This window comes from Meriones unguiculatus, chromosome 2, assembly GCF_030254825.1.
Source record: "Meriones unguiculatus strain TT.TT164.6M chromosome 2, Bangor_MerUng_6.1, whole genome shotgun sequence".
NCBI classification, from domain to species: domain Eukaryota; kingdom Metazoa; phylum Chordata; class Mammalia; order Rodentia; family Muridae; genus Meriones; species Meriones unguiculatus.
Window position 1 is genome coordinate 186,754,147 of NC_083350.1, and position 25,862 is coordinate 186,780,008.

At 44.0% G+C, this 25,862-nt stretch overlaps 2 protein-coding genes across 5 annotated transcripts; both read left to right on the forward strand.

The window, feature by feature from the left end:
* Window positions 1-1,931: 1,931 nt before the first annotated feature.
* Window positions 1,932-9,365, forward strand: Fgg (fibrinogen gamma chain). Of its 4 annotated transcripts, XM_021634615.2 has the most exons (10): window positions 1,932-2,409; window positions 2,540-2,584; window positions 2,759-2,942; window positions 3,023-3,116; window positions 4,426-4,556; window positions 4,831-4,964; window positions 5,752-5,936; window positions 7,117-7,394; window positions 8,443-8,612; window positions 9,151-9,365. In XM_021634615.2, the coding sequence occupies exons 1-10, from the start codon at window positions 2,335-2,337 to the stop codon at window positions 9,163-9,165; spliced, it is 1,311 nt and encodes a 436-aa protein (XP_021490290.1). In that variant the 5' UTR covers window positions 1,932-2,334; the 3' UTR covers window positions 9,166-9,365. The 4 variants fall into 4 exon arrangements, with proteins under 4 accessions (XP_021490290.1, XP_021490289.1, XP_060234476.1 ...); XM_021634614.2 differs by having other exon boundaries at window positions 2,150-2,409; window positions 8,443-9,365; XM_060378494.1 differs by lacking the exon at window positions 2,540-2,584 and having other exon boundaries at window positions 2,255-2,429; window positions 2,737-2,942.
* Window positions 9,366-18,722: 9,357 nt separating this feature from the next.
* On the forward strand, window positions 18,723-25,653 carry Fga (fibrinogen alpha chain). The gene is made up of 6 exons (XM_021634616.2): window positions 18,723-18,879; window positions 20,562-20,684; window positions 21,124-21,307; window positions 22,281-22,426; window positions 22,919-24,086; window positions 24,760-25,653. The coding sequence occupies exons 1-6, from the start codon at window positions 18,826-18,828 to the stop codon at window positions 25,467-25,469; spliced, it is 2,385 nt and encodes a 794-aa protein (XP_021490291.1). The 5' UTR covers window positions 18,723-18,825; the 3' UTR covers window positions 25,470-25,653.
* Window positions 25,654-25,862: the final 209 nt, after the last annotated feature.

Sequence of the window (25,862 nt, forward strand, 5' to 3'; positions counted from 1 at the left end):
GTCCTTGCCAGTTGCTCTTTTTATTAGTTTAAATCCATGTTTTAATCATCCTTTTCCACTCAGATCAGCAAAGTCATCAGAGGTTGAACCATACTCCGTGAGGCACAAGGGAGGTCCTAACTGGAAAGCTTAGAACCCTAAACAACAATATTAGTAACAGCCAACAAGTAAGTGTTAGCACAACAAATAAACCGCTGCGGATGGCCAGCGGCTGTGTGTTTTGAGTAGATAATATGTGCATGTGTTCGAAACTGTAGAACTAAGGTAGCCCAAGAGAATGAAGTCTTTCTCCCAGTCTTGTCCCTCACCGAGCTGCTCCTTAACCACGGAGATAAGGTTTCTTTTCTGCATTCTCGCGTTTTTTGTTTTTTGGTTTTTTTTTTTTTTTTTTCAGATTTATGCTTTTTCCTTGCCCTGGTTTGCCCACATTCACAGGAATTACTAATGTTCTGGCTGTCAAGAAATAATAATTATAACATAAATAACTGCAGGTGAGTTCTCTTGAAAACATGAAAGGCATGTTCATGCATTCTCTTGCCATTTTTTTAAAGCACAAATGTCAGCGTGCTCTCCACTTCTACTTAGCAGGACTTGAGGTGCCGCACTTACTTTTGCGATTTAGAACATAAGAATGCAAGGACTCTCAGCACGAAAATCGACTTCCTCCAGCCCCGTCAACTAAAGTCGTTCAGTGACTGTTGAACGTTAACTCTCTCTCTGCTAGGTGCTGTAGCCAGACACTGAGTTTTCAATGGTCGATTAATCTGGTTTATAATGAAGGTTCTTATAAGTCTTTAAAAAAACAGATAGAGCTGGCTTTGGGGTGCTGCTGTGAAAGAGGAGGCTGACCTCCAGAGAGCAGGATTTCTGGTTTATTTTAATTTTTTCTCTTGCCAGAAATTCAGTAATTCCTATGAATGTTGGAAAGCCAGCCCCCCCCCAAAAAAAAAGTATAAAGCAGAAAAAAACAATCAGAAACAGGGCTACGTACTGCACAGAAGAGCATGCTGAGAAGCTGTTTAAGTAATACTTGAGGATGCAGAATAGAAAAAGCATCAAGTCTAGGAGGAGAGATGCGTGGTTTATGTTCAGCACTTCAGGAGAGGAGGGTTGCTAAGGGTCTTTAAGCTTCTGAACGCACAGTCGGAGCTACCCTGAAAGCAGACTGGCAAATGTCTTGCAGCAGAAAGTGACTGAAATGGAGAACAATCTGGTCAGGAAGAGGAATGGCCATGTTTTGGTTTGATGAGTTCACTCTGTTAAAATGATTCCCGACTAACTACAGAGCACACACATTTCTTTGTTTTTATGTCAAAGCAGACATTCCTTTGTGGAAAAACTTCAAGTCAAATATCAAAACGTTGGTGCTTATTTCAAATTAGTGCATTTCTCCCAGTTACACAGTTCAGCGCAATTTGTAGCAAGCTTGGTCTCGGGAGGAGGTGAGCAGGTGTGCACAGTAGGGACAGTGCTACAGCTGCTTGCCATTACCAAAGAGAGGGTGGTGAAGCCTCTTCCTACAAAGACAACAGACCTTCTCCATATCTCTCTCTGTCCCTTCTCCAAAGAGGCTTCTAATGAGGGCTGAGGACGGGGGATTTCTGAGTCCAGGTTTTCCCTCCAGAGACTACAGGAGGCTTTGGGACACACCAGGGCGCTCCTGACTCCATCCCTTCTGTGGCAGGGAGCCAGCCTCCCTCCCAGTCATCGGACAAGTTGAACCCAAAACAGTAAGCGTCGTCGACCTGAGTAACAGGACGGCACAGATGGACAGGGACCCGCTTCCGGCGTGATTCACTCGTGGGGATACAGAAGTGAGGCACAAAGCGAGGAAGGGCTCCCTCCTGTAATCGCTACAAAAATAACGTGTCACTCCACCCCTGGGCCACCACAGGTTTTTCAGTAATGGCTGTGGCCGCAGCAGGCCAGACCTCGCGACCGGCTGGCTTTGTTGCTGGAGGTCAGAACCCCGTGTTTGTTCTCCTGGTGGCGGTGTACTGGAAGCAGTTGCATCACGCAACCTCTGTCAGTCCTCAGAGCAGCAGCCAATGCTCTGCTGGCCTTTGCAGGTACCTGTGGGTCTGAGAGACAGGTTGGGCTGAGCCCAAAAGGAGGGGCTTAAACCTGTGTGCAAAATCTGGGAATCCGACAGAGCACAGCTGGCAGCCAGAATGAATAGAAAGAGCCCACATTTCTGGTAAAGAGGCCCCGTGACCAGTTCCAGCCATTCTTAGTCCCGCCCAGACGGAGAACTCACATAAAGGACCAAAGGAGGACCCAAGAGGTCACAGCGGCTGTGAGGGGCTGGGAGCACCCGGTCACCCGGCGGACATCATGAGTCAGTCCCTGCGGCCCCGCAGTTCCCTTCTATGCTTCACGTTCCTACTGCTCTCTCCAGCGGGCCTGGCCGTAAGTGACCTTCAAGACAAGTGTCTTTGCCTTGTTTAAGAGAGAGAGAGAGAGAGAGAGGGAGGGAGGGAAGGAGGGAGGGAGGGAGGACTGGGGCCACTAGCAAAATGTCTGTGTTTTTCTCCCACAGTATGTCGCTACCAGAGATAACTGTTGCATCTTAGATGAGAGATTCGTAAGTAGTTTTTATGTCTCTCCTTTTCCTGAAACTGGAGAAGGGTGGAAAGCCAGGGCAGTTCTTCCATATACCCGTTGACACCTTAAGCTTTGGGGAAACGGCTGACTCTGTATGGGTAGGACTTTAAGACTTCTCTTCCAAGGCGTCAGCTGCCTCCTTATTGACTTGCAGGGTAGTTACTGCCCAACCACCTGTGGCATAGCAGACTTCCTGTCCTCTTACCAAACCGACGTGGACAAAGACCTGCAGGCGCTGGAAGACATCTTAAACAGAGCTGAAAACAGATCTACAGAAGCCAGAGAGCTCATCAAAACAATCCAAATCTATTACAAGCCCGACCAGCCGCCAAAGCCAAGTGAGAACCCCTGCTGAGGAGCTGCCTTTCCCGCTTTCAGTCATTCTGTTTGCTTAAGTGATTCTTCTGCCCTGTTACAGATATGATAGACAGTGCCACCCAGAAGTCTAAGAAGATGGTAGAAGACATTGTGAAATACGAAGCGCTGTTATTAACCCACGAGTCAAGCCTTCGGTACGTGGCTGGGCTTTAATTTAACTCTCCAAATTAGATTGGGGTTTTCCTTAATATTCCACATTTCACAGAAAGTCATCTTGGAATTTGTTAATTTATAATGCCAAATTAGCATTAGCCCAGTGGAGATAGGAGTTTTTGATACAAAAGGAGTTGTACGGCTTTATAATTTTTAAAAATAATCCTGCTGGAGAAAGGTTATTGTGGATGTCTTCAAGTGCCATTCTTGCTCTGTTTACCTGAACGCCTCCCATCCCGCTACAATGTAAAATCAAATACATGGGAATTGGGGTGTGGAAAATAAAATCTTCTTCACAAATATATCATCAAATCATTAAGAAATTAGAAAACAGAGACCGAAGAAGGCTCTTGGCTGCTGCAGAAAATCATGTCAAAGGTGGAGGAGAGTGAATGCCTTGCAGCCAGCGCACAGAGCTGTGACTGTCCCCTGTCTTCCGTCCTCACCTCCAGCTTCCCAGGCACTCTGGGAAGTGTTCAGGTTCAGCTTTAACACCTTTCCTGACTTTCCTCAAAGCTGACCTCCCAGGCCTACTGGAAACTGAGCTAGATGGGAGCTGGGGAGAGGTGGCCTCAAAAGTGTTTCTCCTCTTGCTGCTATCAGACCGTAGCATTATTGTTGCTACAATTATCATGATCATTTCCACTATTTCCCTCAGCATTGACAGAGAAACGAGGTGGTCCACTAATGTGTCACTCTTCTTCACTTCAGAGATAGACACAGCAGTTTAGGCATTGTTCATAGTTATCTGTCATGTCTGAAGATTCATAAGCAACCTTGTGAGGAATGACCAAGGCAGAAGTCCCACTTTCGCCAGGTGTGTTCTAGAAAGCGGAACTAGAAATGGAAAGTATTTACTGTTTCTTGTATAGTGAAGCAGGGTCTTAGCTACCTTTCCCATGTAAGGCATAGAACATATGGAAAGTCCCTAATGGCACATGTGAGCCTCAGCCAGACCTCTCTTTCTTGGTGTTACTGACTCCCCTGGCAGGGAGGGCGAGAGCCAGAAAAGCCATCTACGCCGACCTTTGTTTATTGACAGGGACTTTGCTGTTTGTGCTCAAAGCTGAGACTGCCTGCCTCATCCAAGTCCCAATTACACTCCCGTTGAAACAGATTGGGGTGTTATTTTTATCTTCCACAAAGCTTCAATTTAATTCTACAGTTTCCCAAGGATGAAGTAAAGGATCACAAAGGAGTGAAACAAAGCAGTGTTTCTAATAGAAGAATAAAAACGTGTTCTTCTGAAAGGAATGCCTCTCCCTTCTCACTGTATTGCTCTGTTTCTAGGTATTTACAGGAAATCTATAATTCAAACAACCAGAAGATCACGAACCTGAAACAGAAGGTAGCCCAGCTTGAAACTCAGTGCCAGGAGCCTTGCAAGGACACTGTGCAAATCCATGACACAACTGGGAAAGGTACGTAAGAAGTTTAACCTTGGATCAGGGTCATCGAAGCAAACAGCCAAAAGAAAAGCAATTGCATACCTCACAGTGTGTAGCAGCTATGGAAAGCATATGGCTTTAAATGTAAGGGCTCCAACTGCCCAGAACTGTCTTGGGTATCAATCAATAATATGGAAAGAATGATGACAGGAGGAGTTGGGGAGGCTGCTAATGCTCTATCTGGAGTCCAGGCCACAGCAGAAGGTTTTTGTTTTTTGTTTTTTTTTTTTTCTTTTTTCCACATCAGATTGTCAAGAAATTGCCAACAAGGGTGCACGAGAAAGTGGACTTTACTTTATTCGGCCTCTGAAAGCTAAGCAGCAGTTCTTGGTGTACTGTGAAATCGACAGCTCTGGAAACGGCTGGACCGTGCTGCAGAAGGTAACTGCCTCAGCAGCACATATAGTAAAAAATGCCCACATTGCTCCAGGGCTCCTCTAAGCCCTGTGTGAACGTCAGCCCACTCCACAGTCACTGCGGCCTTTCTGAGGTGAGGACTATCCTCACCTTAACTTGCAGCAGAGACTCTGAGGCATGAGGCCACCTAAGTGATGAGCAACAGGCAGGATTTGAATCCAGCAGCCTGGCTGCTCCGCTTTGAGTCTGGTGCTGACTCTGCTGTTACACATATGGTTACATAATCCAAGCCGTTTAGTGACAAGGCACAGGAGAGGCCTCTTTCCTCAGATCAAGAGCTAAGGCTGGCCACTAATGACCCCCAGCCCCTCAGAATATGCAACCGGGTTGATCTGGGCATCTGCCTGTCTGGTACTCACTGCAAATTGGCTTTTTACCTTTGTGTACTTGTGAGTTCTGAAATCCTCCATGAGTCTTAAAAAAAAAAAAAAAAAAAAAAAAAAAAACCCAACATAACTACAACAAAATATCCCTACCATTAATGTAGAAACAAGCACATAACAGGCACGTGCGTGCGTGCTCAAGTGTGTGTGTGGTTGCATGTATGCGTGCATGGGTGTGTGTGTGTGTGTGTGTATATACTGTGTATGATCCTCAGAGCATCGTCATTCTGTTTAATGGGTGGTGAAATGGAGGCAGCTTATAGTTAGCTGGCCTTTGGCAGAATCATTTTCTCCATCTTTTGACCACTGTTTCTTTATATGCACCCATCACCTTCCCTCCCCTCTGGCCTGTGTTGCTGTGTGACTAGAGAATTGACGGCAGCTTGGATTTCAAGAAGAACTGGGTTCAGTACAAAGAAGGATTTGGACACCTGTCTCCTACTGGCACCACAGAGTTTTGGCTGGGAAATGAGAAGATCCATTTGATAAGCATGCAGTCCCAAATCCCATATGCCCTGAGAATAGAGCTCAAGGACTGGAACGGCAGAACCAGGTACGGTACGGGGGAGACTTCAACTTCCTGCCCTGGCCATCAGCTACAGCATTCTCAGCTGCTAACATGTGGTCAGCTGAATGGACCCTGTGCAACTGGCAATGGGCGAACAGCAAACAACCTGACAAATGCAAAAAGTGTATCTAGTCTAAGCTCTTTCCTGGGTTGTACATTTGGTTCTTGGACAGACCAAAGAGTGAGCCAGGCTAGGTCTCCTGAAGTGGGGATATGAGTGTCACAGTACAGTTTGCATACCTTGGGAACATTCAAAGATGTTAGGGCTAGGGGGTGTTAAATATGAACCAGAAATTGAGTATGAAATTAAATTCAATCAAATCCAAGCATCAGATTTCCCATTCATTTAATTCAGTCAAATTATGGACCACCTTAAAATTAAACGATTCCTATAGTGATCTCCAAAGCTGCTAGGTTGTGAGATTATCTAATTTAAATGAAAAAAAAAAACTTATTAGATATGAAATAATGAAACATGCTCTATTTCCAAACATGTTTTTTAACTTTGATTTTAATCCCAAAACTATCATAGTCAGCAGACTTTTTTCTAAGTGTGCATCCTCCATTTCCTAAGTATGAGATATTGGGGAAGAGATTAAATATGAAATATTCCAGATTAAATATCTGGAAATCTCTGTTCACAAAGAACTATTATTCTCTCTGCTCAGCAGAACTGTAGCTTCCTTCACAAATTTTCCCAGAGGAGGCCTCTCTGACTCTTGTGGCTCTCGCTTCATGTATCACACAGGGTTCATGACATTCTAGAGCCTCATTTTGCCAGTAGGCCACTACTTTGGGAAAGAAAACTCACTCATGCCCTTATGCTTTAAGTGGGAGGAATGGATACTGAAACCCCTCTTCTTCAAATCTAGGGCATAGGCTGACTCATTGTAGATAATTATTGTGACCTATGGTAATTGTGTATAATGCTAACACAAGTTAAATGAAAGCAGAAATAATTAAATTTACCCATATGTTTTCATTTGATTGTGAGATTCTGTGAGATTCTGGGATTTGGTGAAGACTTTTAGATCTGTCCTGAGAGGCGGGGAAGAGCTCTGTGCTAGTGTATATGGGTGCCGCCTGCATTTGCAGAGAACATCACCTCGTTTGTCTGCCTTGGCCTTGTGACTCGAGAGGTTTTCTTTTCACCCCATCTTCACAGCACTGCAGATTATGCTACATTCAGGGTGAGTTCTGAAGCCGACAAATACCGTCTGACCTATGCCTACTTCATTGGTGGAGATGCCGGCGATGCCTTTGATGGCTATGATTTTGGAGATGATCCCAGTGACAAGTTTTTCACATCCCACAATGGCATGCAGTTCAGTACCTGGGACAGTGATAATGATAAATTTGAAGGCAACTGTGCTGAGCAGGATGGATCCGGTTGGTGGATGAACAAATGTCATGCTGGCCACCTCAATGGCGTTTATTACAAAGGTATTTTTTTCTCTTTAGTTATGAGTGTTTGTGTAACAGATGTGTTGTGGAAGGTAATAACAGAAGCAGAGAGATGGAGAGTTATAGTGCAAGCCTTTTATTTCATAGCTCTTCATTTGAAATCAGATAACACTAATTATCCAGCTGGCATTGTCTTAACTAATATTAAGCTTTTGCCTACAATGGCCACCTCTATAGGACCTTCAACCCCTAGGAAACATCAGTGTTTTGATAGTGTACTGAAATTCTCATTGTCTGAGTTGGAATTGGGGGCAGGGTATCTCCTTTAAACCTACCAGGTATACGATGTAGATGGACTAGAATTACCATATCTGTGCTTGTGGACACATTATCCTGGCTCAGCCATCCATGGACTGGTTGTCAGATACAAGCAGTGGGCAGTGGAGAGATGTCAAAAGCAGAATAAGAGGCAAAGAGTACCAGTGAGAGTGGAGGGTTGTAAAAGCCTGTGAAGGATCTAGCCCCGAACTGTAGATGCCTGGCTTAGTACAGGAGGTGACGGATTCTGTAAGGCTGAAAGTGTTTGGTATGGCGAGACCCCAGCGACACTAAAGGATATTTGAAGGAATTAGAATATGGCCCCGTCTTCTGATGAGAAACTGTGTAGAACAGCTTTCTAGAGACACTTCCTAAAGCCTTTAATAGTGTCTTCCTTTAGCCGGAAGGTTGTGGTGTCATGCAATGTCAGACCAACCACCTGAGGAGAAGTCTGTGGCCCTGACCATGGGAACCTGAATGCAGGCTTGCCTCCATTTGCTGAGACAGAGGGGCCCGGGAGAGGGAGAGAGACAGAGAGAGGCAGAGACAGAAAAAGACCGATAAAGACAGGGAGAGATAGGAGTTCAAGCACCAACAATAATGAATACATTAAAGTATGGACATGGTCCCTAAAATGGCTTGTTGGCTTTTGGAATCTCTGGGAATGTTTTCAGTTAGGAGGAAGTGCTATAAACTTCATAATGATTCTAATGGGCTCTGAAGTGAGGAGATGTAAGGGTAAAAGTCAAGCATCTCTGATTCCTTGCAGGCGGTACTTACTCAAAGGCAGCGACCCCTAATGGTTATGACAATGGCATTATCTGGGCCACTTGGAAAAGCCGCTGGTATTCCATGAAGGAAACCACCATGAAGATAATTCCCTTCAACAGACTCTCCATTGGAGACGGACAGCAGCAGCACATGGGGGCATCCAAACAGGTCAGCGTGGAGCATGAAGTTGAAATTGAGTACCCCTAATCAGCTGCCTGGGAGCGTTAGATACAGAGAGGAATTAACCGTTAACTTCTATTACTGTACAAAGTTCCAGCTGTTCCCTCAAATTTTCCTCTACACCCTCATATTCTATTTATTAATTTTAGTTTTTTTATAAAATGCTACTTATGTATAAATGAAAATTAAAATCCACTTTGGATCATATTTCTAAATCATTGGAATCACAGTGATTAAAAATTATTTACTTCAGGAGACAGCATTTTGTTTGACCTTTCCCCTAAATATTAAAAGTGAAGTTACTGTATTTTGTATATTTTATGATCAGTTGTAATCAGTGCTTTTGTTGTTTAATTATTTTTAAGTATTTTAGTATATACCAATAAAACAGAAGAAAAATGTTAGAACTTCACATGATAATTTTCCCGTCTGTCTTACCGCTGTGGCATCTGTAGTTAATTTTTTCCTTTTAAAGAAAAACAGTTATATTTTTTAATATATCTTTTGTTTTATTGTATGTTCATAGGCTGAAGACGTTTAAAGAACATTTCAAAGCTGATTTGCTTTTTTAAAGGACTTTATCCAAGCAGGGAAATATAATATTTTTCCTATGGGACAATGAACTTTCAAAGCCTCACTTCACTTTAAGAGTTAATGGAATCCATGTTGAAAACTCCATTAGCAGTTTTATGCTGGCGATAATTTATCTACATGCATTGCAATAAACATTTTGTTTCCTAAGACGAGAAGTTCTGCGGCTTTTATTGACTGTGGAAGGCATCACTTTCCCTCCGGTTTGTTAGCTGCTGAGTTTACATGTTATGCTGCGCATAGTATCCAAGCCACGGGGAACTGGGGGGAAAACAAAAACCGCGGCTCGTGCCCTCCGATAGGTATGAGACACCCAGAATACAGTAGCTCAGAGTGACAGATGCGGCACGCAGAGTGACAACATTCAGTGTAAGAGCACAAGCACACGCCACCGAGTCACAGACACGGGATAAAGGTGCATTGCAGGCTATGCGCGCTGCTAGAGAAAGCTGCTGGGGTTCTTCCAGAAGAAGCTCCAAACACCTGCCTTGAATAGTTCACACGGAGTGGTCATTCAGAGCAGGATGCTGAGGGGTCAATCTGCTTATCACACTTGTTCTAAATGAGGGCTGTTGAGATCCTGGGCGCCTGGTTGGCTAGCACATGCTTTTAGGGCTCAGCTGAGGCACTCTCATCCCATTAGTGCTCTGAGCCCTTGACTCCTGTTAAGAAAGGCTGAACTTGGCTGAAGTCCTCAGCTTTGGGTTTGGATCATCTTACTTTTCACAGTTTCTTTCCAAACTCACTCATTTCCTGATTCTCATGATCCCCCATGTATAATATTCTGTAGAGTTAACACTGCTTAACTCTTTCATAAGATTCCATGTACTCTGCCCAACAGCTGGCCATAAGTCTCAGGAACTGCTTTGATAGTCTGCAGGGCAGAGCCTTTCAGAGGCCTTCTGTGGCAGGTTCCTAACTTGTTTCCTGTTTTCTTTTTCTTCTGATGTCCATCCTCTTTGCCTTTTGGGATGGGGATTGAGCATTTTAGTCAGGGTCCTCCCTCTTGATTAGTTTCTTTAGATGTACAGATTTTTTAGTAGGTTTATCCTATATTATATGTCTATATGAGTGAGTATATACTGTGTATGTCTTTCTGCTTCTGGGACAGCTCACTCAGGATGATCCTTTCCAGTTCCCACCATTTACCTGCAAATTTCATGATTTCCTTATTTTTCATTGCTGAGCAATATTCCATTGTGTAGATGTACCACAATTTCTGTATCCATTCTTCAGCTCAGGGGCATCTGGGTTGTTTCCAGCTTCTGGCTATTACAAATAAAGCTGCTATAAGAGGACAGGAACTCCACAAAGAGAGCAACAGAACCAGAAAATTTGAACACAGGGGTCTTTCCAGAGACTCATACTCCAACCAAGTACCATGCATGGAGATAACTTGGAACCCCTGCACAGATGTAGCCCATGGCAGTTCAGTGTCCAAGTGGGTTACATAGTAATGGGAAGAGGGACTGCCTCTGACATAATTTGATTGGCCTGCTCTTTGATCATCTCCCCCTGAGGGGGGAGCAGCCTTACCAGGCCACAGAAGATGACAATGCAGCCACTCCTGATGAGATCTGATAGACTAAGATCAGAAGGAAGGAGAGGAGGACCTCCGTTATCAGTGGACTTGGGGAGGGGCATGTGTGAAGAAGGGGAAGGGAAGGTGGGATTGGGAGGGGAGGAGGGAGGGTTTATGGGGGGATACAAAGTGTAATTAATAAAAGTTAAAAAACAAAACACTGCTTAACTCACCCAGAATGAGCTCATATTGAGTTTGTGGTTAATTTTGAAACCCATTGAATTGCAGAAATGGATTAACTACACATTTACACTTATATGTTTATTAATATCTATCAGGGAATGTTGAAACTTACAGTTTCAGAAACCAGGCATGAGCAATACTTCTAGGCTCATTTAAATTATGTTTTTGAATGTAACGGAGAAGGATAAACAATTGTCTTGATAAATCAACAACAATGAGACTTTGAAGATGAAACTAGGAGTTTGGGGCCTTGTACAGACATACAGGTGTCCCCTTCCCGGCTCAGAATCACTGCTAACTATTGTTCACTTCTCTCCTTCATTTTTCTAAACACTGCAAAGCTTCACAATAGGGAAGCTAAAGCCAAGTGTTCACCCAAGATACCATCCATTATCTACATAGGGAAGCTTCCAAAAAGCAAACAAAAACAAAAACTACAGGCACCACAGTGACTGAGCTCTTGGTAACACGTGTGACAGCTTGGCTTCCTTCCCGAGCATCTCTACGCAAAAAAAAAAGTCTAGTTCCAAGACTTCAAGTCATGCAACTACGAGGAAGATATCCTGTGTTCACGGGCAGGAATAATTGCTTATTGGCCAAATGCCACAGGTTTAAATGAGATGCTGGACTTTCCCAGTCCTTTTCCTTCTGCTTCGGCTGTACAATTTTCAGGGGTGTGGATTTGTTGAAAGTGAGCAGGAATTGAGAAGTAACTAACCAGGTGTGCTGACCCAGATCTATAATCTTAGCACCTGGGAAGATGAGACAGATGATAATGAGTTCAAGACCAGCCTGGGCTATAAAACAGAGCACTGTCTCAAGAAAGAAAGAAAAACCCTCAAGGGGAAAAAATAGGAGAGAGAGAAGGAAAAAAGAGGAGGAGGAGGAAGAGGAGGGAGAAATTTAAGAATAGACAGCACACCTGACAGGACCTTACATTCTTTCACTCTGACTCAAACAGCATGAACTTATTTTTGCAGGAGATACCTCGTTTATTTAGATGGTGAATGTGAAAAACTTAATTCAATTCTAGGAAGAATGTCTAGCTGCTAGGTCCTTATCAGTTTGACAAAGCTCAAGAAGAATGAGGCTGGCTGGCTTAGTGGGGAAAGCATCTCGCGAACCAAAGTAAAGCCAGGCTCAGGGGTACATGTCTGGAATCTCAGGCCTGTGGAGAGGCAAGAGGTCTGCAGAAGAACCTCAGGACACTCACGGGCCAGCCTGGAGTATGAGACTGTGTCTCGAATAACGTGGGAGGTGAGGACTGACTCCGGAGGTTGTTCCGTGACCTCCACGCATCCCCACAGCACAGGAACACCGCCTTTACTCGTATGGCCATCTATGAAGGGGTGGGGGGAGCCAAGTGTTTAAAAAGGTAGAGCAGAGTAAGGTGAAATCGCTAAAGACAGTAAACTAAGTGCGTAAGGACTGTGCTCCCTGCGCCTCTTTGCTGTGCTCGCCACGCGAGGCCGACACTGAGAGACTCGTGTTCCTAGCACACCTTCCTTTCGGTCAGATCTAGGTTTATTAATTATCATTTATTCAGATTTTCTTTCCTTCCCAGCTTTACCTTAAGGAGCGGTCTTTGTAGTAGGTTTAACAAGTACTACTTTATATTTATTTGCTTTTCACCTCACTTACCATAGATTGTATGTGTATACAGTTTTAAGGTAACAAAGGACGTTTTTCCATAAATCGGTGGTACTGAAGAGACCGGGCCTCAACTTAGCTGTTACTAGTCTTCATTAAATGCAAAAATTGAGGACTATCATGTAGAAACTTTTGTCTATATTATGTTTGCTTATAATTTGTTGACGTGAAAGGTTTTTGCCTTTTGAGTCTAGCAAAAATTGGGGCCTTGTTTTATGTAACTGTTTGTTTGTTTGTTTGTTTGTTTTTGGAGACAGGGCTTCTCTGTGTATCCCTAGCTGTCCTGGAACTCAGTCTGTAGGACAGGCTGGCTTTGAACTCAGGGATCCTCCTGCTTCTGCTTCCCAAGCGCTGGGATGAAAGGCACACATCACCACACCTGCTGTTGTACAGCTTTTTACATTTTTATTTGTCTAGGAATTTATTTTCACTGCATTTCATAAAAGAAGTGAGTCAAATTCTAATAAGCGATGGTTTTAATCACAAACATTATCAGAATCCCTAACATCTTCATTTCTCTCTTACTTTCCCCGTTATACTTCCTCCCCCTTCTTTTTCCTTTTTTTCCTTTCCTTCCTCCTCTTATTTCCTTTTTCTTTTTGGTGGTGTGAACATCCAGCCCAGGGCCTTGCCCATGCTTAGGTCAACCCCTCAGCTACATCCTTCGTTCAGTAACTTTATCTGTTTTCATACCCTTTTCCAATGTGAAAGCTTTATAACCTCCCTTGGCTTCCTTTTGAGTCCAAGAACTATGAAGTGATTGTTATTTATTTCCAAACTTGTGATTTTTAAAATGTTTTAGTTATTATTTAGATGCCACACTATGATCAAAGAATGTAGCCTTGATGATCTTGATTTGAGGAAAGGTAAAGTTTTGCAAAAAAAATTTTTTTTTGGGGGGAAGAGCATGGTCACTGAGTTTGTCCACCCCACAAAATAAACACAACTCATACATACTCTCCAGTATTGTCTACATGGCAAAGGCCTGCTGATTGTTATTTTCTTTAAGAAGAGATAAACAAAACAAAACAGGCCAAACAGAAACGAATGCTTACTGGCTTTGCAAGCATGAGCTGGCACTACAGCTATGGTTGTATTATTGTGGAGTGACACAGAACAGCCTTCTGGGAAAGCTGCTGACACAGTGAAACTCTTCCTCACCTCAGTTTCTACCAGAAAACACTGACAGCAGAAAGCAAAGTGATTTCAGGACTGTGGAGTCACTCAAATCTGCTAATGGGGGTCACAGCTGTCTCACTCTAGACACCAGCTCTCTGGCACTGGCTCCTGCCCAGCAGGTCATCACTAGGTTTGTCTCTTACTGGCATGAGGAGGGAAGTCCCCGTAAGAGTGAGTGTTGACTCTCCTTAAATAAACATGGTAGGGCAGATTCCACCCTGAGATTATCCAGGACACATAGTTAAACTGTTACACAAAGAGACTGACAGAGAGATAACACTGAGGAGACTTTGGACTAGAGACATTTTTCTTCATAATTTGTTTTCTTTACATTGCAAAGCTGTGGTTAGGCTCACACAAGAAAGTGTAGGATGTTGTTCCAATAAACAACAACAATGAAACTGAGCTGTTTCTCGATGGAAAGATTAGTATTACTGCATGGCTTAGAATCTAATATCAAGTTTGCAAATATAAATTTCAAACGTTAAATGTCTTTTGAGGCAGGGTCTCATGTAGCCCAGGCTGGCCTCAGACTTACTATGTAGCCAAGGATGACCTAGCCCTCCAGCCTGCACCTCATGAGTGTGGCATTGCCTGTGTGCCGCTGAACCTGCAGATGTCCCAGGGGGCACATTTCCTTACCTACTTTTGCTCTGCAGACTTCAGACTTCTTTTTTTTTTTTTTTTTTTTTCAATTTAGAGGAATCTATTTTTGTGTCCTGGCCAGGCATTTTTGAACATACCCCTCTTTGTAGGTTTCCTGGTTGTCTTTCTCAGTGCTTTTGTTGTTGCTGAATTTTTATCCAAATGCATTATTTTTACAAGTTTGTGAAGCAAATCAAATGGCTCTCTAAAGCTGGGTCTCCTGACCAGTTCTGCCGTCAAGTAGAACTTGTATTTAGAGTGGGCTAGGCTGTCCCCAACACCGCAAAACTAACAAAGTGCAATGGACCTTCACAATTAGCATTAACTCCCTTTGCATGTCATTCCTTGCTTGCAAATTGCTAAGTGCCTTTAGATACTGTTTCTCTAAAATTCACTGTAACACCTTCACAACTGGTAGGCTCTGTGTTCACTTTATCCCAGTAAAACTAGCAAAAGGGTGTGTCAACTACAGCGCACTTAGGGTGAACACTTAGAATGAACCCGTGTTGTCTGAATCAACATGTCCACTGACGATTCATATGGATGGCTGAACTTTTTTAATCTTTAGTTTTATTTATGGTGTTTTGCCTTCACATATGCCTATTTACCATATGCTTGCAGTGCCCATGGAGGCCGTAAGAGGGCATCAGATCTACAAGACTGCAGTTTAAAACTCTTGTGAGTCACCATGTGGGTGCTGGGAATGAAACCCAGGTCTGCTGGAAGAGCAACCAGTGAGTGCTCTAACCACTGAGCCACTGCTCCAGCTCAGTGCTTCTATTTATGCTTTAATACATACCAGATGTAAGAAAGTGGCAAACCTGAAGAAAGCATATTACAGCTCAATATTTCATTAATACTGCAGTTAAAAGAGACAGAAACCCCCCGGGGCTCCATTCCTGTGAACACACTCACTCTCTCTCATACAGACACCACACACACATATACACACACTTCATAACTGCTCAGTGGGAACTTTAGTGAAAGAATTTGTGTAAATGACTACTGACATTAACCTGAGTGGAGAGTGGGGGACGAGGTGGGAGGGAGAATGATAATCATCATTATCCAGGTATAGTGATGTAAGCCTCTAATCCCATAGTTCCCTATTTAGGCAGGTAAGGCAGGAGGACCCTGAATTCAAGGGCAACCTGAATCTGGGCTACACAGTGAGCCCTGTCTCAATATTTTTTTTCTTTTTTTTTTTTTTTTTTTGTGAGGCACAGTCAACCAGGCTTGGTGGAGCACATCTTTGATCCCAGCTCTCAGAAGGCAGAGAAGTGAATCTGTTTGAGTCTGAGGCCAGGCTGGTCTACATAAGAAGTCCAGGACAGCCAGGGCTACATAGACACTGTCTGGAGAGAGTTCCATTTTAAGAAATAAGGTAGAGTTAGTTACTAATTAAGAATATCAACAAGAAACATAAGGCCAAAAAAAATTCAAGCAATATTAAAACAAACAAAAATCACTCATTAGGTCTCCTCACTTTCCTGAGTGTGATTCAGAATGATCTCTACATGGTTAAGGAGGTCCCACCTTCTTACTCTAACTGTAATGTCCAAGAACATTATCTAGAGCCAGAGAATCAACGGGTTCTAAAACAGATGGCTCATTAATCACTCCTACACAGATTGCCATAACTTCCTTGGCCTTTTTCAGTAAATAGCTAGGCAAAAAACAAAACAAAAATAAACAAAACCCAGACTTTTGTAATCGCTGAGGAATCCAGGAAGCAGCAGGTCAAACATGAAGCTGGGCTGTGCTGACAGTATCTCTTCACTGAGTCCTTACTAGAGACCAGCTGCTGCTGTAAAACCCAGGCCAAAGTCCTGGAAACATAGGCACAAAAGCCAACATCTCCTGTTTATGGCCAGCCCAAAAATTAGGAAGGGTTTTATCTTCCCCATCGTGTGTTTAAGTATTGTTTTAATGGTGTGTGTCCTGGGGAAATGCCAATACTTCTTGTTATTAGGAAAAAGTAAATGTACATGTTTATACAGATTTTTGTGACACTGGATATGAATTCCTGTCAAACGTGTGAATTCTTGGTTGTGATTATTTGTAACTGATAGAATGATGTGTGTTGTAAAGGGATATCTAAGTGAGATATCTCCCTCAGAGCTAAGGAAAACTACAGATTTCTGGGGAACAAACCATTAGCAAGTTATAAATTATGGCACAGAAAATTTTCTAAAATGTCATTAATTTATTCTTTTGCAGTTGGAAAACTATCCTTCTTGCCATACACCATTTGAACATGATGCTTATTGTATTTTGTAGTCTGTGAAGGTTCATGGGTTTCATGGCATACAGGAAGTGCCACAGGGTGGAGGCACCCCTCCCCCCATACAATAAAGAATCAGGTCAAAGATGCTCACCCAAGTACCTATGTGAGGGATCCTAGCACCAGAGAGAAAGTGGGGAGCTTTTTGATTACAGGCTATTGGACATTCTGGGGGGGGGGGGAAACGCTGCCATTTCAAAAAAAGCTGTCATTTTTCAGTCTTGCTCTCCTCCGTCTGTGCTGCCCTGTTGTCTAGCAGGGCTTCTGGGAAAGCACTGCAGGTGAGGAGAGGAGAGGAGAGGAGAGGAGAGGAGAGGAGAGGAGAGGAGAGGAGAGGAGAGGAGAGGAGAGGAGAGGAGAGGAGAGGAGAGGAGAGGAGAGGAGAGGAGAGGAGAGGAGAGGAGGGGGAGCAAGGGAGGAGGAGGAGGGAGGAGGAGGAAAAGGAGGAAGGTAGAAGAAGAGCAGGGGGAGGAGGTGACTTTTGAGAAGCGGCTGGGATGGAGTTAGTAAGATGTAAAGTGAGATGTACAGACACTCCAGGGGACCATGGAGCAGCAAGGGCACAGTCCTCAGGTGACATCCTTAGAAATGCTTCCACAGGCTCCATAATGATGGCTTTCAAATTGTCTCTGTCAGTTTACTTTCAGGGAGACTATGGTCTGTCCATTTACCTAAAACCTAGCAGGCTATTTTCTGGGAACATCTTGGCTATACCACGTTCACTTCCTGCAGGCCTAGGAAAACATTTGAGGGGGTTTCCTGCCCATGCCTTGTGTTTGTTTTGCTGGCATAGTGTCTGCGGGTGACTGTCAGCCTCCCCAGGAATGGATGTTGTCTGGAGCCCAAGTGGGCTCCAGGGTTTCCTCTGAGCTCTGGGGCTGCACTCAGAAAATGAAGAAGCCTGCCTCAAAGCACATGGACCTTGCCTTGATGAGAGCTTTGATCTGTCTGTGGCAAGCCTCACAGGCCTGAGCTGCTCTGTTCGCAGCAGAGCAGAATGTGCTCATGCCTACTTGCTCAGTAAGGACCTGTACCTTTAGAGAGACTATAAAAGGAAGTAAAATATTCCAATTTTTACATTGCTGATCTAGTGGAAGAAATAGAGAATGAATGCCTCTACAATGATAAGTGCCACTATGATACCTGATCTAAGAAAAGATAGAGAAACAAGGACTATCTTTATTTGAGGTATTAAGTTAGGAGCATGTAGAATGTAGCAAATGTTTGGGTACTAAGTAAGTACCCGTGTGACTGCTCTTACCAGGAGCGGCTTCACACAGGAAGCAGAATTTCAGACAAAGTAGGACAGGACAGAACATTTTCTGTCCAGGAAGATCATTTTCTGTGGCACTTCTGTTCTCTGATAACCGCTACCACTTAGGGCCAGGCAGTGGTGGTGATCACTACTCTGAAGGCCTTGAAATAATTCAGTCATTTGTTTATTAGCATGTGTGGTAAGTTGTCTTTGGTCTCAGGACACTGGTTCACAAGGACGAAAAGTGAACCTTCATAAGAGCATAGAGCCTGGAGGCTGGAGCTAGGATTGTGGATGTATGTAGGTGCTTGGCCCTGGAGGCAGCTGTCATTGGATAGAGGAAAATAGTTATCATAAGCTTATTGTAGGCTTTCAAGTCATTCTGAAATTCAGATGAACTCTGAATCCTACACATAGTCAAATACCATGGTTAAATCTTTGCTTCACAGAAGTGATAGCCAGCATGCTATCCTGGGAGCCCTAATACTCCTTCAGGCATGAAGTTGCTCATCTTTGGCACCTCAAAGTGCCCCACTTCTTGAATGTGGAACCTTCCCCCCAACTGCCGACTGCACAATCAAACACAACTGTTTGCAGCAGCTTATCGGAAGCAAACAAGCTATGGAGAATTGAGCAAGAATTTTCTGGGATACCACTGTTACGGTCAGAGCAAAGGATGCCATGTGAGCTTTGGCTATCTGAGCAGGACAAAGCTGATGATTAACCCAGCCTCCGGCAGGCTTAAGTAGCATGGGAGCTATGAACAGAGTCAGTCCGTCCTCCTTCCTTCAGCCACAGTGCTCCTCATGAGCCAAAGCCATACTCAGAAGATATGCTCTCCCTGAGGATCACCTGCCTCGTCGTGAGTTTGGTCAGCACTGTCTGGGTATGTGCTTTCTTTTTCTCTGAAATTTCTCCTACAAGGTGCTTTGATTCCAGAGTCTACCAGTCCTTTGTTCTTAGCGTTGTAAATGGCAGGCCATAGAGGCAAAGTCCTACACGGGCCTGACGAGTGTCCAGGGTAATGTGATATCGAGAGGAAGGCCACAGGGAAGTGAAGGAGTGTGACATCTGTCATTCAGGCTGATTCATCTGTCAGATTCAGTCTTCTAACACGGCGATTTTGTTGGTTAGGATAGTTTCACAGTGCCGTGGCTAGCCCAGTGGTTTTCAGCCTTCGTAATTCTAAAACCACGCTGTGAGGTAGTGTGGTCTTTGGAAGGACTTGTGACTTTTATAGGTAACTCCTAAATACTGACATAATTTCCTGAAATTAAGCTCCACATGCATATAAAAAGAAAGAAACCTAAACCGATGGGCCTTCTGAAGCATTCTAATTTATAAAACATGTCAGCCATGTCCAAGGTGCTCAGTGGCAGCCTAACTGGTTACCCAGCATGTGTATTATTTCAGTTGTCTTCTTGACTCACCATTCAAAAACCTTGATAACAGAGAGTAAAGAATAAAATGCTTTTGTGGGACTAAAACTAAAACCACTAGCTAAGGCAATATTTCTGGATAATTTATAATTCTATTATTTTCGTTATCTTTTATCATATTCAATTTCTGCCTGCTTTATTGTTGTACTATTTTGCTCTGAAATATAACAGAATTTACCGCTGTATCTCTATACAAAAGGATTCTACTTGTTCTTTTAAATGAATTGTTCTTCACTCCTTTTATTATGATAATTAGGATTATTTGAATGTTCACAAATGAAAATGAGATAACTGTGTTGACTAATTACAAGGATGAACTATCCCAAACTAAAGTAGTGACAGTAAAATCCTTGTAAGTTGGTAATAGAGTGAAAATAATGAAAGTCTAAAAGCCATCTTCATCCATTAAATTATGAAGTCTTAGTGGACAAAATGTTTTATATTTCATTTGGCTTATAGCTGAGTATTTTTAGCTCTGTATTTCTAATTATAAGGTGTTCAAAAATTGGTAGTTGCTGACTACTGCTTCAACTGTTTATTATTTTCATTTCAAAAGCAAATCTACAATTGCAGGATTGTACTACAAAACATTGCCAAGTTTTAACTTTCCACATTTATGTCCATGACAAATGTTTGTCTGAATCATGGACCAGCTCCTTAGGTTACCATAGAAATCTGAAGCAGGAAAGGACAGTAAGTGTAAGATGTCATAGGTTTTGCATACAGAAAGAGGACTATCAGGAGAAAAACACTAAAATTGTTCAGTTATCTTTTCATCTAGTCATGAAATAGAAGAAACCTGTGATATTTAACTAACATTGTTAATCCAAACCCTTTTTCTTTCAAAACTCTTTTCTTTAAAGTGTCTAACAGGTTGTTATGTAGCATCAAACACAGTTGTAAAAAAAAAAAAATCACACCCTTTGTCTCCTTTGCTTCTCATAATGACTCCATAAAATCAGTAGCATTTTCATTTGACTACAAGAAGCCGGCAGCCTGCTGAGGCCAGCAGCATTGGCTTTTAACATCTGCCTTTCCCCCTGGGGGCTTGTGAGCATGACCGTGTCTCCTCTGCTCTCTAATGTTACTGCCTCTGCTCCTGTCTGAATGTTTAAATGGACCCTTAAAGACTGCAGGTGCCGAAAATGAATTCGAAGTAGCAGGAGGAGGAGTGCGTGGTCCAAGAGTTGTTGAGAAGCATGAGAGTCACTGCAGAGAGGCAGACTGGCCCTTCTGCTCCGACGATGACTGGGTAAGCAGGGGACAGGGTGAGCAGCAGGTCATTCCTTGTGGCACCAACAGCCTATAGGCTCATTCAGTGGGTCCTGGAAACCTTTCCCCAGCTGAGACAATCCAACAGTAACCTAACCACTTATATGCCAATCTAGAGAGAGAAAATGGAGTGAAAACTAATCCAATGGCATTGTCTGGTTACCTGGAGTCTCTGGTGGGATATACAAACCAAAGGGATGCCTGAGAGGTGGGACTTCAAAATCCCAGAGCCTCAAGCAAGACTCAGTGGACCTTCATTGCAGAATTTCCCTATGTCTTATTAACTAGTCCACTTAGCTATGTTTCAGTCAGTGGTTACTTGGAAGAGCTGGGGAGGGGAAGCAGCAGGGACTATGATAACATACATGTTCTGGTAGCTGAGAGAAAGGCCATTCATACAATCTCCCCCTTCTTTTCAGAACAGCAAATGCCCTTCCGGCTGCAGGATGAAAGGGCTAATTGATGAAGTCAACCAGGATTTTACAAATAGAATAAACAAGCTCAAAAACTCGCTATTTGATTTTCAAAAGAACAACAAGGATTCTAACTCACTGACCAGGAATATTATGGAGTACCTGAGAGGGGACTTCGCTAATGCCAACAGTGAGTAGGATATACGTAGTACTCAGACTTTCTCACAAGGACGGTAGCAAAAATCCCCAACAATAACCTCTTCTTGAAGCTACTGTGATTTTATTTCAAAGTACTCCGTGTGGAAATCACTGAAACTCAAGGAGATGTAGGCCGTTTTTACAGGAGTAGAGAAGTTAGGGCAGATTTTTCAAATGTCCCATAATTTGAAAATTAGAAGAGGCAGGCCCTTCAAGCAGCTAATCTGCATCAGTCCTACAGAGAAGGAGTCTCAGAGGTCAAGACTTCTCAAAGACACGAGTTGGCATCAGCTCCATATTCCACTGAACAAATTAAAATTACGTATTTTCAAGTTTGAAATACAGGGCCATGCTTAGCCTTGCCCCTAGGGCTCACTAGGGCTAGGGAGCACCGAGGCCCCTAGCCACAGAGAGCAAGCCCCTTAAATTCCCAGTTCTTGAGGCCTTGTTTGCTTCGTTTTGTCTTCCTGAGACACTGAACAACTTCGTGCCAACAGCAGCACTGGCTGACTGGTGAGTGATCCTGGTAACATGCAAAAGTTTAGAAAGGATTTTAATGTTCCAGGTAGAAAGAAAAACTCAACAGAAATGTCCAGTCATACATTCAAGTGCCATCAGTGAAGCTACAATCAAATAATTGGATGTGGTCAAACTATTTACCTCCTAACCTGTTTTAAAGCTCTCAAGTAATTTCTCCTCCATTTATTTGGATTCCTAGTCATGAGTAGAACAGGGTGACTAATACCCACAAATGACTTTCTAATCTGATCAAGCCTGCAATTTGCAGATTATACATCCAAAGAACAAACTATAAAGGAATAAAGTATAGAAATTCTCTTTCTTTCTTTCTTTCTTTCTTTCTTTCTTTCTTTCTTTCTTTCTTTCTTTCTTTCTTTCTTTGGGGGGGGGCTTTTATAAGCAAATCAGTCTGCAGCCACCTGAATACCCTGTGTTTTCTATTTCAGACTTTGATAACGCATACGGTCAAGTCTCAGAAGACCTGAGACGCAGAATTGAAATCCTCAAGCGCAAGGTCATAGACAAAGCCCAGCAAATTCAAGTTCTTCGGAACAATGTCAGGGCTCAGCTGATTGACATGAAGCGGCTAGAGGTAAGTGTGAGTCCCAGACCGATTGACAGTGACAAAGAAGGAAAAGGAAAAAGACACGTTATCTATTGAGTGTCTCCAAAATCCATTATCCACCCAAAGCAGAAGTGTCTCCACCCTAGACATGAAGACAGAAGTCCAGAAGGAAAATCTTGAAGAGTGAATAGATAGTGTATTTCAAAAGAATGACCTCTGTTAATGTCTGCTCACCACATTGAGACCTCGGTCTCAGCATCAGGAAGGCTCTTCAGTCTCACAGGGATTAGAGCCTTTCTCCCCATTCAAATTCTAAAATAGATCCAAATAGCTCCCACTGCACAACCTCCCTGACCCTGCACAGCGTCCAGTGTGGACGCCGTGAGTGGTGAAAGACAAAGGGTAGGACTGATTCTTCCAATGGTCAAAGAAATAAAACCCATTCCCAAAATGTAAACCAACTACCAGAAACTCAGTTATGTCAATAGACATAATTCATTTCTGTCTTCTTGGATTTAGGTGGACATTGATATCAAGATCCGCTCTTGCAAGGGGTCCTGCAGCAGGGGTGTAAAGCGTGAGATAGATCTAAGGGACTATGAAAACCAGCAAAAACAGCTTGAACAGGCCATTGCCAAAGACTTGCTTCCTTCGAAAGACAGGCAGTACTTGCCAGCCATAAAAATGGTTCCAGTTCCCGACTTGATTCCTGGAAGTTACAAGAGCCAGCTTCAGGAGGCCCCTCCAGAGTGGAAGGCGTTAACAGAAATGAAGCAGATGAGAATGGAGCTGGACAGGCCCGGGAAGGATGGGGGTTCGCGAGGAGATTCGAGAGGAGATTCGCTAGGAGATTCGAGAGGCGACTCTCCAACACGTGGAACAGGGGCAGAGGCAGAAAACCCCAGGAACCCTGGACCTGGTGGATCTGGGTATAGGGGTCCTGGGAGCTCCGGGCCTGGAAGTGATGGAAGTCGGAACACGGGAATCACAGGGTCTGATGGTACTGGAACCTGGAGTTCTGGAAGCCCTAGACCTGGCAGTTATAGGCCAGATAGCTCGGGTGCTGGGATCGCCAGGCCTAGCAACCCTGACTGGGGTGAGTTTTCAGAGTTCACAGGAAGTTCCAGCCCAGCGACAAAGGAGTACCACACAGATAAAGTGGTCACCTCTAAAGGAGATAAAGAACTCCTGATCGGAAACGAGAAAGTCACCTCCACTGGCACAAGCACCACACATCGTTCGTGCTCTAAAACCATTACCAAGACGGTCACGGGTGTTGACGGGCGCCGAGAAGTGGTCAAGGAAGTGGTCACCTCGCATGACGGGTCTGACTGCGGCGGTGACTTAGACATGACCCACAGCTTTAGTGGCAGGCTGGACGAATTTCCCCATATTCACCCAGAGCACGCTGCTTTTTTTGAGGGTCGGTTCGGCTCATTCCCATCTCACGTCATGGAATCTGGCAGCGAGACCCAGGCTAGGGGCTCTGAGTCTGTCACCTTCACGGACGCTGAGGGCCCCGGCGCCCACGTACCTGAGTTTTCTACCAGTAGCAAAACCTCAACTGTCAGAAAACAACACATAATCAAGAGCTATAAAATGGCAGACGAGGCAGGAAGTGACGCCCACCATGAAGGGGAAGCTCGGACCACCACGAGGGGCCGTGTCAAGTCGCGAGCAGTGAGAGGTATCCACGCTTAACTTTCCGGAAGTTCCCCTGACCCCTAGATTAAGTTAACCATTTCTGCAGCGTGCTCAAGAGCACGCTGCACCCCCTTTCCTAACCTTCTGTAGTGCCTTGCTGGAATCACATTCTTTTTTGTCAGTTTTTCACGCTAGACTGTACGTTCCGTGGGGGCAGGGACTTGGTCTTGTGTCTATTTCTGTAACTCCCAGATGCCTAACAGTGCAGTCATTTCTCAATAAATATATTTTAAATAAATGCATAAATTCTTCTGAAACTCAATTCTGAGTCTGTTTAACCGAATTCATTTAAAAAGTGTGTGCTACTGTAACCCCCAACCCACTAACCTTAAGTTCACTGCGCCTCAGTTGGCATTTAGATCAGGTTAAAACCTTGTCCTGTTCCTGTTGATTGATGAATGCTTAGCTAGCTGCCTTTAGTGATCAAATGCTATTAGTACCTGCAAGCAAGATTTCAAATCCGTTTGAAGAAAGTTTGCGTTTTGAAGACATAACTATCCTTTACATGCTTAAGATTACATCTCAGTGTAGGTGCATCCTTTTCCTATGGGAGGAGGGAGGAAGGAAGACAAAAAGAAGGAGGGCAGGCAGGCAGGCAGGCAATATCTGTCTTCTTTGAGAGTAACTTCCTCCAACCAGCTTAATTTTTTTTTTAGACTGTGATGATGTCCTCCAAACACATCCTTCAGGTGCCCAGAGTGGCATTTTCAGTATCAAGCCACCCGGATCCAGTAAGATTTTTTCTGTTTATTGCGATCAAGAGACCGGTTTGGGAGGATGGCTTTTGATCCAGCAAAGAATGGATGGCTCTCTGAATTTTAACCGGACCTGGCAAGACTACAAGAGAGGTTTCGGCAGCCTGAACGACAAGGGGGAAGGGGAATTCTGGCTAGGCAACGACCTCCTCCACTTACTCACTCTGAGGGGCTCTGTCCTCAGGGTTGAACTAGAGGACTGGGCTGGGAAAGAAGCTCACGCGGAGTACCACTTCCGGGTAGGCTCTGAGGCGGAGGGCTACGCCCTGCGCGTCTCCTCCTACCGGGGCACGGCTGGAGATGCTCTGATGGAAGGCTCTGTGGAGGAGGGGCCAGAGTACACCTCACACAGCAACATGCAGTTCAGTACCTTCGACAGAGACGCAGACCAATGGGAGGAGAACTGCGCAGAGGTCTATGGGGGGGGCTGGTGGTACAACAGTTGTCAGGCTGCCAACCTCAATGGCCTTTACTACCGCGGGGGCACCTATGACCCCCGGAACAACAGCCCCTATGAGATAGAGAACGGGGTGGTCTGGGTTCCCTTCCGAGGAGCAGATTATTCCCTCAGGGTTGTTCGGATGAAAATCAGACCGCTGTTGCAACCGTAGCTGAAGAATAGAACGTGGACAGGCTGAAGAAAACAAGGAGGATCAAGAAGTCAGGAATTTAGTGAACTTTCTAAAAGTTCCCAGGTGCTATTTCGTTGTTCTTTGTACTGTAGCTAAATGGAACTGAGACGTATTACTGCTTTGAAAAAAATAAAATAAAATTGAACATTTTTTCACCTTTGAATACCTCTATGCGTTTTGAAGCTCTTGCAAAGAGATGCCAAGGGATATTCATTCCATTAGGGAGAGGGAGTCAGGTTTGAGCTCTTGTTGGCCACCCTGAAAGGTGCTGGTTTGAACGCTTTTCTCAGAACCCCCAGACAGGCACCTGAAAGTACAGAAGCTAATTCACACGTGTGATTGATTACCAGGGTTCTAAGCTGACCTTCTGGG

Bases quoted from the DNA above. Each gene is read 5' to 3' on its own strand.
- Fgg (XM_021634614.2), top strand. From the start codon at position 2,335: ATGAGTCAGTCCCTGCGGCCCCGCAGTTCCCTTCTATGCTTCACGTTC. The intron at 2,943-3,022 runs GTGAGAACCCCT...GCCCTGTTACAG, and splicing joins CGACCAGCCGCCAAAGCCAA to ATATGATAGACAGTGCCACC. The intron at 4,557-4,830 runs GTACGTAAGAAG...TTTCCACATCAG, and splicing joins CCATGACACAACTGGGAAAG to ATTGTCAAGAAATTGCCAAC.
- Fga (XM_021634616.2), top strand. From the start codon at position 18,826: ATGCTCTCCCTGAGGATCACCTGCCTCGTCGTGAGTTTGGTCAGCACT. The intron at 20,685-21,123 runs GTAAGCAGGGGA...CCTTCTTTTCAG, and splicing joins TCTGCTCCGACGATGACTGG to AACAGCAAATGCCCTTCCGG. The intron at 24,087-24,759 runs GTATCCACGCTT...TTTTTTTTTTAG, and splicing joins CAAGTCGCGAGCAGTGAGAG to ACTGTGATGATGTCCTCCAA.